At 33.7% G+C, this 13636-nt stretch overlaps 1 protein-coding gene across 1 annotated transcript in view; it reads left to right on the forward strand.

Annotated features, from left to right (window-relative positions):
* The window catches only part of CACNA2D1 (calcium voltage-gated channel auxiliary subunit alpha2delta 1), a 532663-nt gene that overhangs the window by 282790 nt on the left and 236237 nt on the right, over positions 1 to 13636 (forward strand). Inside the window, exon 4 of the mRNA XM_052638827.1 lies at positions 7033 to 7092. Within this exon, the coding sequence (XP_052494787.1) occupies positions 7033 to 7092 (60 nt within the window). The remainder of the gene's footprint in view (positions 1 to 7032; positions 7093 to 13636) is intronic.

A 13636-nucleotide genomic window follows, 5' to 3' on the forward strand; every position in this document is an offset into this window, starting at 1 on the left:
AAATGTATCCTGTGCTTAATGAACTTGCAGTTAGTGTTTTATTGAAAGTCTGAGAGAGAGAGAGAGAGAGAGGAGAAGGAAAAAGGGAATTAGGGAATAGGAGGGAGAGACAACAAAGGTATGGAGAGAGTTAAGTATGTGATGGGAGTCAGGATAGTGTAAGGCTAGGGGACTAGTGGGTTATTTTTGTTTGTCTGTCAACTTGGGCTACAGTTTCAAACAGTGTTTTTCAAAGTGATTAAATTCACATGTCTAGTATAGCTAAAATATTCCCCTCTAGAGCATGGGTTCCCAACCTCCAGGATCTAATGCCTGATGATTTAAGATGATTTAAGGTGGAGGTAATGTAATAATAATAGAAATAAATTGCACAATAAATGTAATGTGATTGAATCATCCTGAACTCCCCACCCCCACTCCCACCCCCACACTGTTACAGTTTGTGAAAAATTGTCCTCCACAAAACTGGTCCCTGATGCCAAGAAGGTTGGGTACTGCTGTTCTAGAGGAGCCTTTTCAAGGTTTAGTCTGTGGAAAAGGTATTCGCTGTGAAACAATGTAGATTTCTGGGAATGATACCTGAATCAGAATCTTCAAATGGTTGTGGAGTTGAGTGGATTTGTATGTGGTCTAGGTGATTTGAACAGGTTCACCTGGTGATTCTTTTCAGGTATCAAAGTGTATCGAAGAGGTATGTATCAGGTGTGCATCAGCTTTTTCAGGTATCACAGAGCTGATGTAGAAATTACTTTCTGTTCAACAGCTTTTTATTTTAGTGTTTGTGCTGCAGAGCCAAAAAAAAAAAAAAAAAAAAAGATAGTGATAATTGCCAGTTGTGTATTATTTACTTTCACTATTGCTAAAAGGAGTTTTGCTATTCTTACCAGATGACATCTCCTTTACCCTGGCTTATATATTCCAAGAGTCTGCCAATTTATTTGGAGCTAATTGCCTTTTGGAATATTAGACTTGAAGCTTTGTAGTTAATTTCAGAAGCATTTCCTGAATATGTTATATCCTGGCTGAAATCTATACAACAAGATCCAGAAGCCATGTTCCAAAAGATTTAATTTTCACTGGGCCACAAATAAAAGAATAAATAATGACTGGCTTGATTTCAGCAACTTTTATGTATATGTTTTGCATATATGATACTCCCTTAAATCTTACACTAGAAAGGAAAAGTAGAGTTCATATACTGATCTGCTCTTGTTTCTAATTTCATTTATTGGAAGATAAAATGAAATAAGACTGAAGAACTCATTTTACTGACTACTGTGTAAAACTGCTATATTCCCTAAATTGTGTTTACTTTTGGTACACTCTGTAGTTCCACAGATAAGAGCTTTTTAAAGATCAAAACACAGTGAAAACTTAGGGACCATTAAGATGTTTTCATTCATTTCACTCATATATGTACACATTGAAGTGGTTATCAGTGATTACAGTGCTAATATACTCTGTCGTATGTAGTTGTGTTTGTAAGATTCAAATGGAAGTAAAACCTTATTGAGTTTATAATATGGTAGATATTGAAATATCAATAGAAAATATATAAAGTAGATATTGTTGTGAAATGCTGAAAAAATGTTTAGTCCATTTCCTGTGATTTCATAGTGAGTGAACAGCAGCACCAGAATTGGAAACTGGATCTGTTTGATTCAAAAGTGCATGCTTATTTTAACAAATTTTAATTGTTTAATTATTTAACTTATTTTCATACTAGGGCTTCCCTGGTGGCTCACACTTTAAAGCATCTGCCTGCAATGCAGGAGACCCAGGTTTGATCCCTGGATCAGGAAGGTCCCCTGGAGAAGGAAATGGCTACCCAGTAGCCATTCTCCAGTATTATTGCCTGGAGAATTCCACAGGTAGAGGAGCCTGGTGGACTGCAGTCCATGGGGTCACAAAGAGTCAAACACGACTGAGCAACTAACACTGTCACTATCCAGAGTTATCAATAGCGCCTGTACACTTTTCTTCAGAACACAGAAGTCTGTTCTTTTACTTGTTTGCTGTTTTCAGTAGATGTGGTTAGATCATTCAAATGGTTATCCTGATTCTTTAGGTATCTTAAGAACATTGGATGAAAATAGGGAAAACTTATCAACAGAGGCATAATACAATAATTTGCTCATTCTTATAGTTTGTTGGCTGTTTGAACATTGATTATATTATACTTGCATCTTTTACCAGTCTATTGTAGAGAACTAGTATTTACTTATTATAAAGAAAAATCTTGACATACACTAACCAAAGAAATAGTTTTGAATTAGTTATTTATTTGAATGCTATTTCAGTTCTTGATATTATTAACATTGAGTATCAACATTATTGGATTCTAGCAGAAATACCATTTGATCCCTGAAGATTTCCTTTCAAAGCTATCAAAGGAAAATTCTTTGTAATTAAATGTTTCAGAGAACTTTATCTTTCATATGCAATTAGCATACAGTCTAGGAAGTAAATTTTTTACAGGTTTGGAAAATATTCCCAAGAAAAAATATCTTTAGATATTTTTAAGGAGAATGATAGAATTATTTCTTCTTACGCTGTATAATTATACTGCTTTTATTAAACTTGCACATCACTTGATAGAATGCAGTGCTAGTGGAAAAGATAAAGATATGACAAAAAGGTGAAGGTTGAGAATGAATAGACCTTCAAGGGAGCTGATCTTTCTCTGATCTGATAAAACCTCTCCCATTATCTGTTTCTTTCTTTTCTTTTTTTCCTTGCAGATCACTGCATATCAAAAGCTTTCTCCCTGATTAGCAACATTCTCTCTGGATTTGAGGGCAAGACCAAAGAAAAAGATAGTATCCAAACTGACATATGACATTCTGTGCTGTTTTTCTTGTAGTCTTTAGCAAATTCTAAAAAGTACTGGGCATTTTCCATTAACCTTAAATAGTTTTCTGCCTGTGTTTTGTTTTGTTTGTTTGTTTTTTAAATTTTGATCCTGCTATGTGTCTGGGTATATCCTATGAATGCCAAGTGATATTAACACTTTGATAGGTTTAGTGGGAAGTAAAGATTGGTCTTGTGGAATAAGAATAAGCTGTGGAGTTGGAAGGCTTAGGTTCAAGTCCATTTTGTTAAACTTGCTCTTAAAATGTATCTTTAAAATGATTTTTTATTTTACATGCTCAAACCGACGGGTAGGTAGGGATGTATATATTATTAGTACTTTAATGACATTGTATCTATACTTACCATTCCATACCCAAAGGACTTTTAAATCCATATGTGCGATTTTACTTATAATAAAGCCATTTAATGAAAATTTCTGGCTTATCTTAATATGACAGAATCTTCAGTTTTTATCTTGTAGGTATTTATGCTGATCTCGGTTTTTTGTTTCTATCTGGTGCTACATATGGTTTTAGTGTTTGATACTGTACTAAACTGTATTATAAATTAAATGAGAGGTGATACATTTTCTTTCTCTGAAGTAAGTTATTGTTCAGTTCAGTTCAGTCACTCAGTCATGTCTGACTTTGCAACCCAATGGAATGCAGCACGCCAGGCTTCTCTGTCCATCACCAACTCCCAGAGTTTACTCAAACTCATGTTCATTGAGTCACTGATGCCATCTAATCATCTCATCATCTGTCGTCCCCTTATCCTCCCGCCTTCATTCATTCCTAGCATCAGAGTCTTTTCCAACGAGTCAGTTGTTTGCATTCAGGTGGCCAAAGTATTGGAGATTCAGCTTCAGCATCAGTCCTTCCAATGAATATTCAGGACTAATTTCCTTTAGGATGGACTGGTTGGATCTCCTTGCACTCCAAGGGACTGTCAAGAGTCTTCTCCAACACCACAGTTCAAAAGCATCAGTTTTTTGGCGCTGAGGTTTGTTAATAGTCCAACTCTCACATCCATACATGACTACTGGAAAAATGAAAGCTTTGACTAGATGGACCTTTGTTGGCAAATAATGTCTCTGCTTTTTAATATGCTGTCTAAGTTGGTCATAACTTTTCTTCCAAGGAGCAAGGGGTGGGGGGGTTTAATTTTATGGCTGCAGTCACCATTTGCAGTGATTTGGGAGCCCAGAAAAATAAAGTCTGTCACTGTTTCCATTGTTTCCCCATCTCTTTGCCATGAAGTGATGGGGTCATATGCCATGATCTTACTTTCTGAATGTTGAGTTTTAAGCCAATGTTTTCACTCTCTTCTTTCACTTTGATCAAGAGGCTCTTTAGTTTTTCTTCACTTTCTGCCATAAGCGTGGTGTCATCTACATATCTGAGGTTATTGATCTTTCTCACGGCAATCTGGATTCCAGTTTAATTCCAGCTTGATTCCAGAATTTCTCATGATGTACTCTGCGTATAAGTTAAATAAGTGGGATGACAATATACAGTGCTTTTGAAAGTACTCTTCCCAGTCTGTTGTTCCATGTCCAGTTCTAACTATAGCTTCTTGACCTGAATACAGATTTCTCAGGAGGCAGGTCAGGTCATCTGGTATTCCCATCTCTTGCAGAATATTCCACTGTTTATTGTGATCCACACAGTCAAAGTCAATAAAGTAGAAGTAGATGTATTTCTGGAACTCTCTCGCTTTTTTGATGATCCAATGGATGTTGGCAGCTTGATCTTTGATTGAACAAGTTATTGTTACAGGGTCTATATATATAGGCAACTATGAAAACACAGATTTCCTACTAAGCAAACATTCACATTTTATTAGGTAGGAATTTTATCAGTCTTAACACAATTTCCCCATGGCATTTAATGGTAGATCATTGGCTTTAAAATATAAAATGTCACTTTACCAGAATAAAAGCTAATTAGGGACTTGCAGTGTCCAGAAGATGTCTGTTTTCTGTGAGTCATGACTAGCTGGTTTTTTGCCACAAGAAAGGGCACCATCAGCAACTATTTGTTTCGATTCCCAAGATAGGCTAAGTAGCTAAAGTTCTGTATTTTGCTTTCTCATGAAAAATGCTAGGTAAAAAAATTATTTTATGAATTTCTTTGTGAAAAAAGAAGATAGTAGTAGTGCATTTTCATAATATATCTCTTGATTTCCAAGCCGAGGATATAAAATTAAGCAAATTTTCAGCTCCCAACTAACATTTTAAAATACTTTTTTGCTTCTACAAAAATACAGGTCTTTAGGCTTCTAAAGCTATTTCACAATCTTGCAATAAGTGGCATTTACTTCATAAAATTAGTGTATATATATACATATATGTAATTCTCACATATATATATACATATATATATATATATATAAGATTATTTGGACTCTCTGCCCTCTAAGAGAATTGTCTTATAGTTTGACCGTTGTTCATCCCTGTTTAGTTTTTTTCTAGAAATAATTAGCTGATGATTACTATCACTATGGCTTATTAAACGTGGATCATGTTCACATTATGAACCATGTGGTTCTGAGTTAGATCAGAGTACAGACCAGCATGGTCGAGTGAGACCTGGTGCCTTGAAAACCATGTATGGTCCTGTGGGTGAATGTCCCCCAAGGTGTTTTGTTGGATTTGCAGCCTCCTCGTATGTGTCTTGCAAGGAAAAATCTTAATATCCCTCTTCAAGAAATTTTAGAGTTCTAATATTTCTTACCCTAAAAATTACATAACTTATTTATATTCTATCCAGTATTTTGTTTAAATTCACAAAATGCTTAAGTTTATTATTGGCCCCATTTGTATGAGTAATTTAGTTCTTATATGGATTGTTAAAAATGGGGGAAGACATACATTCTGAATTTTCTAAAGTATATGCATTTTTTCCCTCATTCTGTCTTTTCTTTTTTCTATCTTTCCTAGTAAAGTTTTCTTATAAAGAACTTGCTTCCAATTCCATTTCTTTTACCATTTTTTTCATTTTTCAAGCAACATTTTTATACTGTATGTGACTTTCTAAATGTATTGTGATGCAGTGTGACTTTCTGAAATGAATACACTTTTCCCATGATTTTGCTCTGTTTAGGAGTTTGGCTTTGTTAGGTAAAAAGAACCTTTTTTGGGTTACTCTCCCTGGTACAATTTCTAACATTTATTAGATTCTCTTACATTACATCACTCCCTAGTAGTTGATAAACTGGAACCATTGTCATTGAAGCACACTGGGGAATTTTTCTTTTAAAGTGATTCAGTGGGCTTTCCTGATAGCTCAGTTGATAAAAATCCACCTGCAATGCAGGAGAACCTGGTTGGTTTCCTGGGTCGGGAAGATCCACTGGAGAAGGAATAGGCTACCCACTCCAGTATTCTTGGGCTTCCCTGTGGCTCAGCTGGTAAAGAATCTGCCTGCAATGCAGGAGACATGGGTTCAATTCCAAAATGAAGTAAAAAAATTTATCTGCAAAAAAGCATTAGCAGGCTGACAATAGGTATTTCATCTCCAACTAAACCTAATGAAATAACCTTTTAAAAGTGCTAAAGGTAAATAAGTCAGGCTAGAATTCTCTAATGACTTTGGAGTACAGGAAAGAAGGGGAAATAAAGCCATTTTTGAGTATGTGGATTGATAGTTTGCTCCTCACAGGTATCTGAATAAACTCTTAAGAATGTATTTCAGCAAGGAGAAAATTACTAGAATTTTGTCTTTTTTGGTTAAAAAAAGAAAGCCAAAACTGCTAGTAAGAAGGTGTGTGTATAAAATTTAGCCCATATTTATTGATTTCCTAATGTCATTTCTTTCCAATATATGTTATAAAGGTATTCATTAAAAGCAAGATTTTACTAAGATTGATATACTCTAGTGATCAAAGCTTTTCTCTTAAATACTTGTTAGTCATTGATAGATAGCATCTCACTACTGCAGAGGCAGAGGTAGTGAACTTAATGGTACTCAAGAGTACTATGCTATTTGCATTTCTGAAGAGTAAATACATATATATCAACTTTAGTAAATTAGGTTATTAAATCATTTATAATTTATGAATCACAAATAAGGAACGTTTCTTTTATGTCTTAATAATTGATTTGAAACCCCAAGCATTATATAACAATTATATAATCATGTGGTCATTTGAATTCTAAGAATCTTGTTTCCTTTGCAGCGTCTAGCTTTGGAAGCAGAAAAAGTTCAAGCAGCCCACCAGTGGAGAGAGGATTTCGCAGTAAGCACCCTTTTTAACTACTTGAATTAATATTTACATTAATGTCTTGTGTTTTGATAACTAATGGTTGCATTTAAAATATATTTTTAGTGATGGACTGTGGGACAAAAAAACAGTTCACTATACTTCATTTTAAAAAATACCTTCAAATATTCTCCCATACTCCAAAGTATTTATAAAATTAATAACAGAAAAATAACATTAAACTGTAGCATTTGAATAATCTTTGTATGTATTATGAAAATATAGTACTTGAAAACAAGTGGCATTTTCTAAGAAGTGACATGCATAATGTAATCACTTTGGTGGGCAATACAATTGAAGTTAGAATAAATGTATTAAGATTTCTTTAATTTATTCCACATTAGCTAGACATTATCGTTTGTCTGCTCTGGCTTGCTTTTACAAATATCAGATGATACTAACTTTTGTCTGAGTTTTTTTGATCAACTAGTTTTGTTCTTCAAGAGTCATTGGGGTGAATTATACAAATCTCAGAAATTCTTGTGATGAATTTCCTTCTTTTTTTTACCTCCCTCCCTCCAACCCTTCCTCCTTCCCTCTTTTCTTTCTTCCGTCTCTCTCTCCCTTCTTCCTTCCCTTTTGCCTTCCTTTCCTTCCTCCCACCTCTTCGTATGTCCTTGAAGAAATCTGACCTTAATAGTTAAAAGACTTCTGTTACATATTTGAGTTGTTTCAATTATAGTGAATATCTCTTTAGTTTCTGATTAAAGAACAATTCCAGACAGCTCATTTGGGGAATGTTAACTGTGTCCTCCCCACATTTAAAGTATCTCACTCTAATATAATTACAGTAAGAGCATTTGTCTTTGAAAAACAAAAATCTCAGATTTCAAGGTGAGAAAGTTGTGCTTCACTAGGAATTGAGGTTTAAGGTTTAGAAATTATCACTTTTACTTTGTGTTTCTGAGATTATATTGTATATCAAAGGAAAATGTAGTAAATGGCACTTCATTTACTTATAAGGTAATACTTAAATAGTCTTTCATGTTTATTAGTTCTGATATTATTTACTTTTACTCTCTTTTCTACTAATTTATATTTCTTAAGTAAACTCCTAGTCTACTCAGTTGAGACTCTGATTACTGTCAGTTCAGTTCTTTCATTTGGATTGATCATATTGCTTGATTTATTGGTATCATGTAGATACTGGCTTAATCCACAATTGCTTATTATAGGTGCACAGGTCAATATGGCATCCATAAAATATATATAAAGAAAAAATTTAATGATTAAGTTAAAATGCAATCTTTTTCAATATAGAAGGGAAATTTTAAACTCATCCAGTGAAGATTTTACAGGCCAGTTTATCGCTGTTGCATGAAAGGAAAATAAACTTGCATTTGTTTGGTGTGGCTTGAATAAACCAAAAATAGCCAAATATTCTTTTAATGAACTGATAATGCTATTTATTTTTCCTCCCCTCTTAGAAGTGGCATAGTAAAAGCATAATAGTTGTAACGTTAGATCTTGTAGTCTGCCTAGTCTTGATATAGTAAGTTGGTGGTGGTTTAGTTTTAATCATGAGTAATTCTGAGAATCTAAAAATTGTAAGTTCATTCAAATCAGATTGCATAGTATATAGATTAGACTGCTTTTCTCAAAAGCTTCTCTTGCATTAAAGGAATTTGGTAATATTTCAGTCATTTATTACTGGTATGTCTTTTCAAATTTTCTAGGGAGAAATGCTGTATAAAAATAACTACAAGTAGGAATGTAGTATATAAAATTTCCTTTCCTAGGAAACTCATTAACACTAAGTTAACATTATGGCAATGATTTATTTTTCCTTATAGAAGTAATGGGTGACCATTGTAGATGACATGAAAACTCTTAATAGATGACATGAAAACTCTTAAATGTGTGCTAGCCATTACTTTTTTATTTAATCTAAACCATCATCGATTGTATTGCACTTTACCATTTATGTATAGCTAAGAAGGAAAAAAAATAAACCAATCAAATTATGATACATCAACAATTTCAATCAGTATTTATACTTTTCAGATATCAAAATGTGTAAAAATCCACCTTGAAATATAGCTTTCTAAAATCTACTCTCTCAGTGCCTGTATCCATACAGAAGTATGGCTAGGAGAAGTCATGCAAGAGAACAAGTCAGTTACACAATGACAGTAATGCCATCACTAGATCTTCTATTGTTAAATAGAAAGAAAATGATTTACCCAGATTTAGGAGTTCTTAGCAAACGGATATCACTGTGTGGGAGAAGTTTGAACAAATTCAGTTCTAAATTTCCCTCTAAATTACTTCCCAATTTATTCAAGATCTATGAACATAGTGATTGACATTAAAAGAGACCATTAAAGGGAAAACAAATTAGTGCGCTTTAGAGCCCTGTCAACTCATTTCCTGAGTACCCTTCTTGATGAACTATAAGTGGTGTTCACAGTACACATATCTGTCACAATTTGCATGTTGAGAATTGATATTTTCCATGTAAGTCTTTACAGGTGCCCTTCCCTTTGAAATAACACAGGTGAGGGACTGTTGAGACAATAGTGATCTTATATTTGAAGAACAGAACCTGGATGAAGATTGCCTTCGGATTCAAATAAATAAATATTGCAAAAATAGGAGATCCTTTTCCTCCTTTTTGTTTCTTTTCTTCTCTGATAAACTAGACGATGCTACAGTTCATTTATATACATTAAGGTTAAACAAATCCTTCAAGACTGTGAAAAAAATCAAGTTCACTTTTATGAGTGGTTGGAAATTAGAAATCAATATTAAATCTCTCTTTATTTTGTGAACAGACAAAACAACTGCAAATTTTATCAATTTCTTAACCAAACATTTAAAAATGTTTAATTTGAAGTTAAATGCTTCCATACTCCAAAAGATCCTTCTTTTAAACTTTATAAGCCTTTTATCTTTTAAGGGATTTAACTATTTGCATCAGTGCAATATTTCTTTAATGCCACCCTTTAATAATTTAACACTAGGATGATTTGAAGGCAGAAATAATTTACTAAAAGGTACATTAACATTTCAAAAAGAAATATAATATGCCAGTTCTTCCCTCCAGTATAAGTAGGGTGGTTTCATTAACATTACTTAGGCAAAATGTTGATTAACATTCTGTAGTCTGTACTGTAGAGAAATCTCAGGAACAACGAGAACAAAAGGCGAAGCACTAAAATGCTGGCAACAAGAAAGGGCTCCTGTAATTCACACTGTCCCTCAGCTCCACTCAATTCCCAGTTGGATGTACAATTGAGGGAACAAAAGGCGTATACTCTAAATGGATTAAGATTTATGCGGTCATGCATTTACAAGTTCAAACCAATATTTGTAAATAAGCTGTGTCTACCAGCTTCCTTTCAGGTCTGCATACAATTTACTGGCATTAAAGGGACTTTTTATGTCATGTATGATGGGGCAAATTATTTTATTAAGGGCAGGTGGGAGAAGGAAAAAGGAGCTTGGAAAATTAATTGTTCCACATTAAATAATTGCTTTTATTTCTACTGAACAGATCTTTTCCAATTGCTTCTGAAATCTCATTTGATTGCATTGCAATGGTTGGTTAACTAAAGCAATTTTGTTTCCAACTAAGCCTGCAACATTAATTGTACTTACACATGTATAAACATAAGGGGTACCTAATTTGTATTTTAATAAGTGGGATCTTTATGTATGGCTTACTAGCATCAGCTTGCTACTGTGAAGGCTGAGTACAGACAGGCTAAATTGGCCAGTAAATAAAACATTTGACTAGCCTCCTTTTAGCTCTAGCTTCACAGAGAAACTAAATTAGACAGTAGAAATTTTTCTAGTGAAGTTGAATGCTATTGAGTGTTAATCAGGCTAATTTAGTTTCAGTTGTATATATATATATATTTTTAAATTACCTTGCTCTAATAATATTTTCAAATGTTGCTTTAAAAGTTGTACTGTGTAGAATTTCGTGTTTATATGAGTTAAATTAATAGGCACTGGCATTGTATATTTATTATTTCATCTATCCTTAGCATTTCATGAAATAGCCTTACCTCTGTTGATTGCAGCACAAACAGTTGTGAATATGGGAACTATGAAATCATACTATATTTATTTTGGTTACAGGTATAAGAGAAACACTTTTCTAAATTTGTACAGGTGCTGGATATGAAAGTGCTGACTTTCTAGGAATGAAAAATGGTGGGCAAAGTGACATTTTGTCTTAATGAAAGAATGAATGAATTTAATAGATTATTAAGATACTTTAGTCTGTAGCTCGATTTAGTCTTTGTTAGTTTCTGCCTTTGGTGGAGTCGTTCTTTTGGAATCAAGAGCTCTCATATTTCAGTGTATTTTTGCAACACTTCATACTTAGGGAAGTAATCAGTTTTTTACTACTGCTTTTTTGAGTCTTATCAATTTTCTCCTCATCATCAAGACAGATGAAAAGGAGCCACAATGCAAAACTGATTTACCCCCATATTGTGGGAAACCAATTTAATAGAAAAGATCCAGACAAATGTGTGTTGTCTGACTCTTTTTGTTTGTGCATGCACATAAAAGCCCATGGTAAAATGACTATAAGACACCAGAGTAGAAAATAACAACCAGGGGCTTTAAATGATTCATTATCCTGATAACCCCTTTTTTTCCTTATATTGAAAAGAGAAGCAACATATTTACTCATTATTTACCTAGCCAATACTGTTTAAAAAATTTTTTTTAATATATTCTAGTTATTATTCTGTCCTCACTATTATTTCTTTTGAAGCCAAAGTGACATGATAGTATAAGATGATACAGTAGAACTCCTGCAGGTAAAGCATCATGACAATATGTGCTGGAATAATGCAAGTGTCCCTCCTCTCAGGAAGGTAGAGAGGACTTTGGGAAATGGGTAGGTGGATGGAGTCCTATGTATTTTCCAAGGCTAATCTGCTGCCTGTGTATCCCAGGATTGAGCTGATTTTACGTTACTACATTAAGGAGAGATTCCTGGAATTACTGCCATGTTCTAAAAATTATAATCATGAAGAACACACAAAATCATCCTCATTGATACTTAAGTTAAAGTCAGTTATTATCATCGGCAGATATTAAATTGTAGTTGTCACAAGAGAGCTTTTGAATGTACCTGTTTCATTAACTTCTTTATAAGTTGAGCTGCATTTTATTACAGTTTTTGGATACCCCTTATTTGCATTAAGGTGAGGTTTACTATCTTAATTTCTCAATCGCAAAAGAAATAAAAAGATGAAGAAAAATGTATCAGCATTACAAATCAATGTAGAGTCTACAAAGATTTGCTCTATAAACTTTTATCCGATTCATTTTCTTACTTAAAAAACTGCAGTTACTTTCTATTTTCAATAAATGGTATACCAGGCCTTTCATGATCTTGCCCCATCTTATCTTTAGTAAATTTTCCATTGCAACATTTCCCCAGTAGCTATTACCCTTTCCCTGAAATTCTGAGTCCTAAGCAGAGTAAACTACTTGATGTTTTCCTTAGACAGTATTTCCTTCCTCTTCTCACCCTTTGAAAATTTCTGCCTAGAATCTTTCATCTCTCCCCAATTTCCTTTTGGTTTTGATCCACCAATCTTGGATTCATTGTTTGTTTTATATGGTCCTCTAATGCTGAGTATGTATTCATATTCAGGTATATATTCCCTATATAATTTTCCTTTTACCACATTTTTTCAGCACTGAAATGTAAACTTCTTGGGTATAAAAAAGTTTTGGCTAAAGCATAACCAAAATAACTATAGTCTAATACATAATAGACAGTAGTCTATGAATAAGTAATTTTAAAATAAAAAATACTGAGATATCTATTTTTTACTCTAAACATTTATTGTCAATTTTGCTGGAGAAATAATTTTTAAAGTTTGTTGAAACTGCACATTTTTAATGTCTGAATATGTTTGCCCACAGCTGTGGTATAGTTACATAACACTGGGCTTGGAGGTATGCAAATCTCCTTTAAGTATTGGCTTTCCCACTAACTTGCAATGCAGTTTCGGAAAAATAGCAATCTTTTGATATTAATTTTTTTTATGTAGAAACTCTTGGTTCTGTTGTCTCCACTGGCATAATTATTTTTGTGAGATGCTCTGTGTCCTCCCTAGCTCCATAACAAACAAGCTATTTACTAGAAACCTTGAGATACATCTCAGGTGCTTACATCCAGGCTGGTGCAAGACCTGTGATGGCTGTTTGCCTAGTTCAGTGAGCATCTCCCAGCTGCCTTGACTCTGGTACTCGAGCTCTTTTCATTGCTCTAATGAAAGAAATACCATTCTGCTCAGGCTGCTATCAACTAATGCATCCGTAACTGTAAAGCCCTTTGAACTGCAGTATTCAGGTATTCTGTGCAGAAAGAGGGTAAATGACCTTATTCCTAACCATAGACAGTTTTTAAAACCTAGGTAAATAATATTTTAATGTACCGTTTTAAAAGTCAAAGTTCATACAAAACATCCACTGTAAACAAAATATCAAACTTACTTTTCTTTATAGAAAATGGATTGTCATGAGAACACAACATGAGATCTAT

This window comes from Budorcas taxicolor, chromosome 4 (assembly GCF_023091745.1).
Source record: "Budorcas taxicolor isolate Tak-1 chromosome 4, Takin1.1, whole genome shotgun sequence".
NCBI classification, from domain to species: Eukaryota; Metazoa; Chordata; class Mammalia; order Artiodactyla; family Bovidae; genus Budorcas; species Budorcas taxicolor.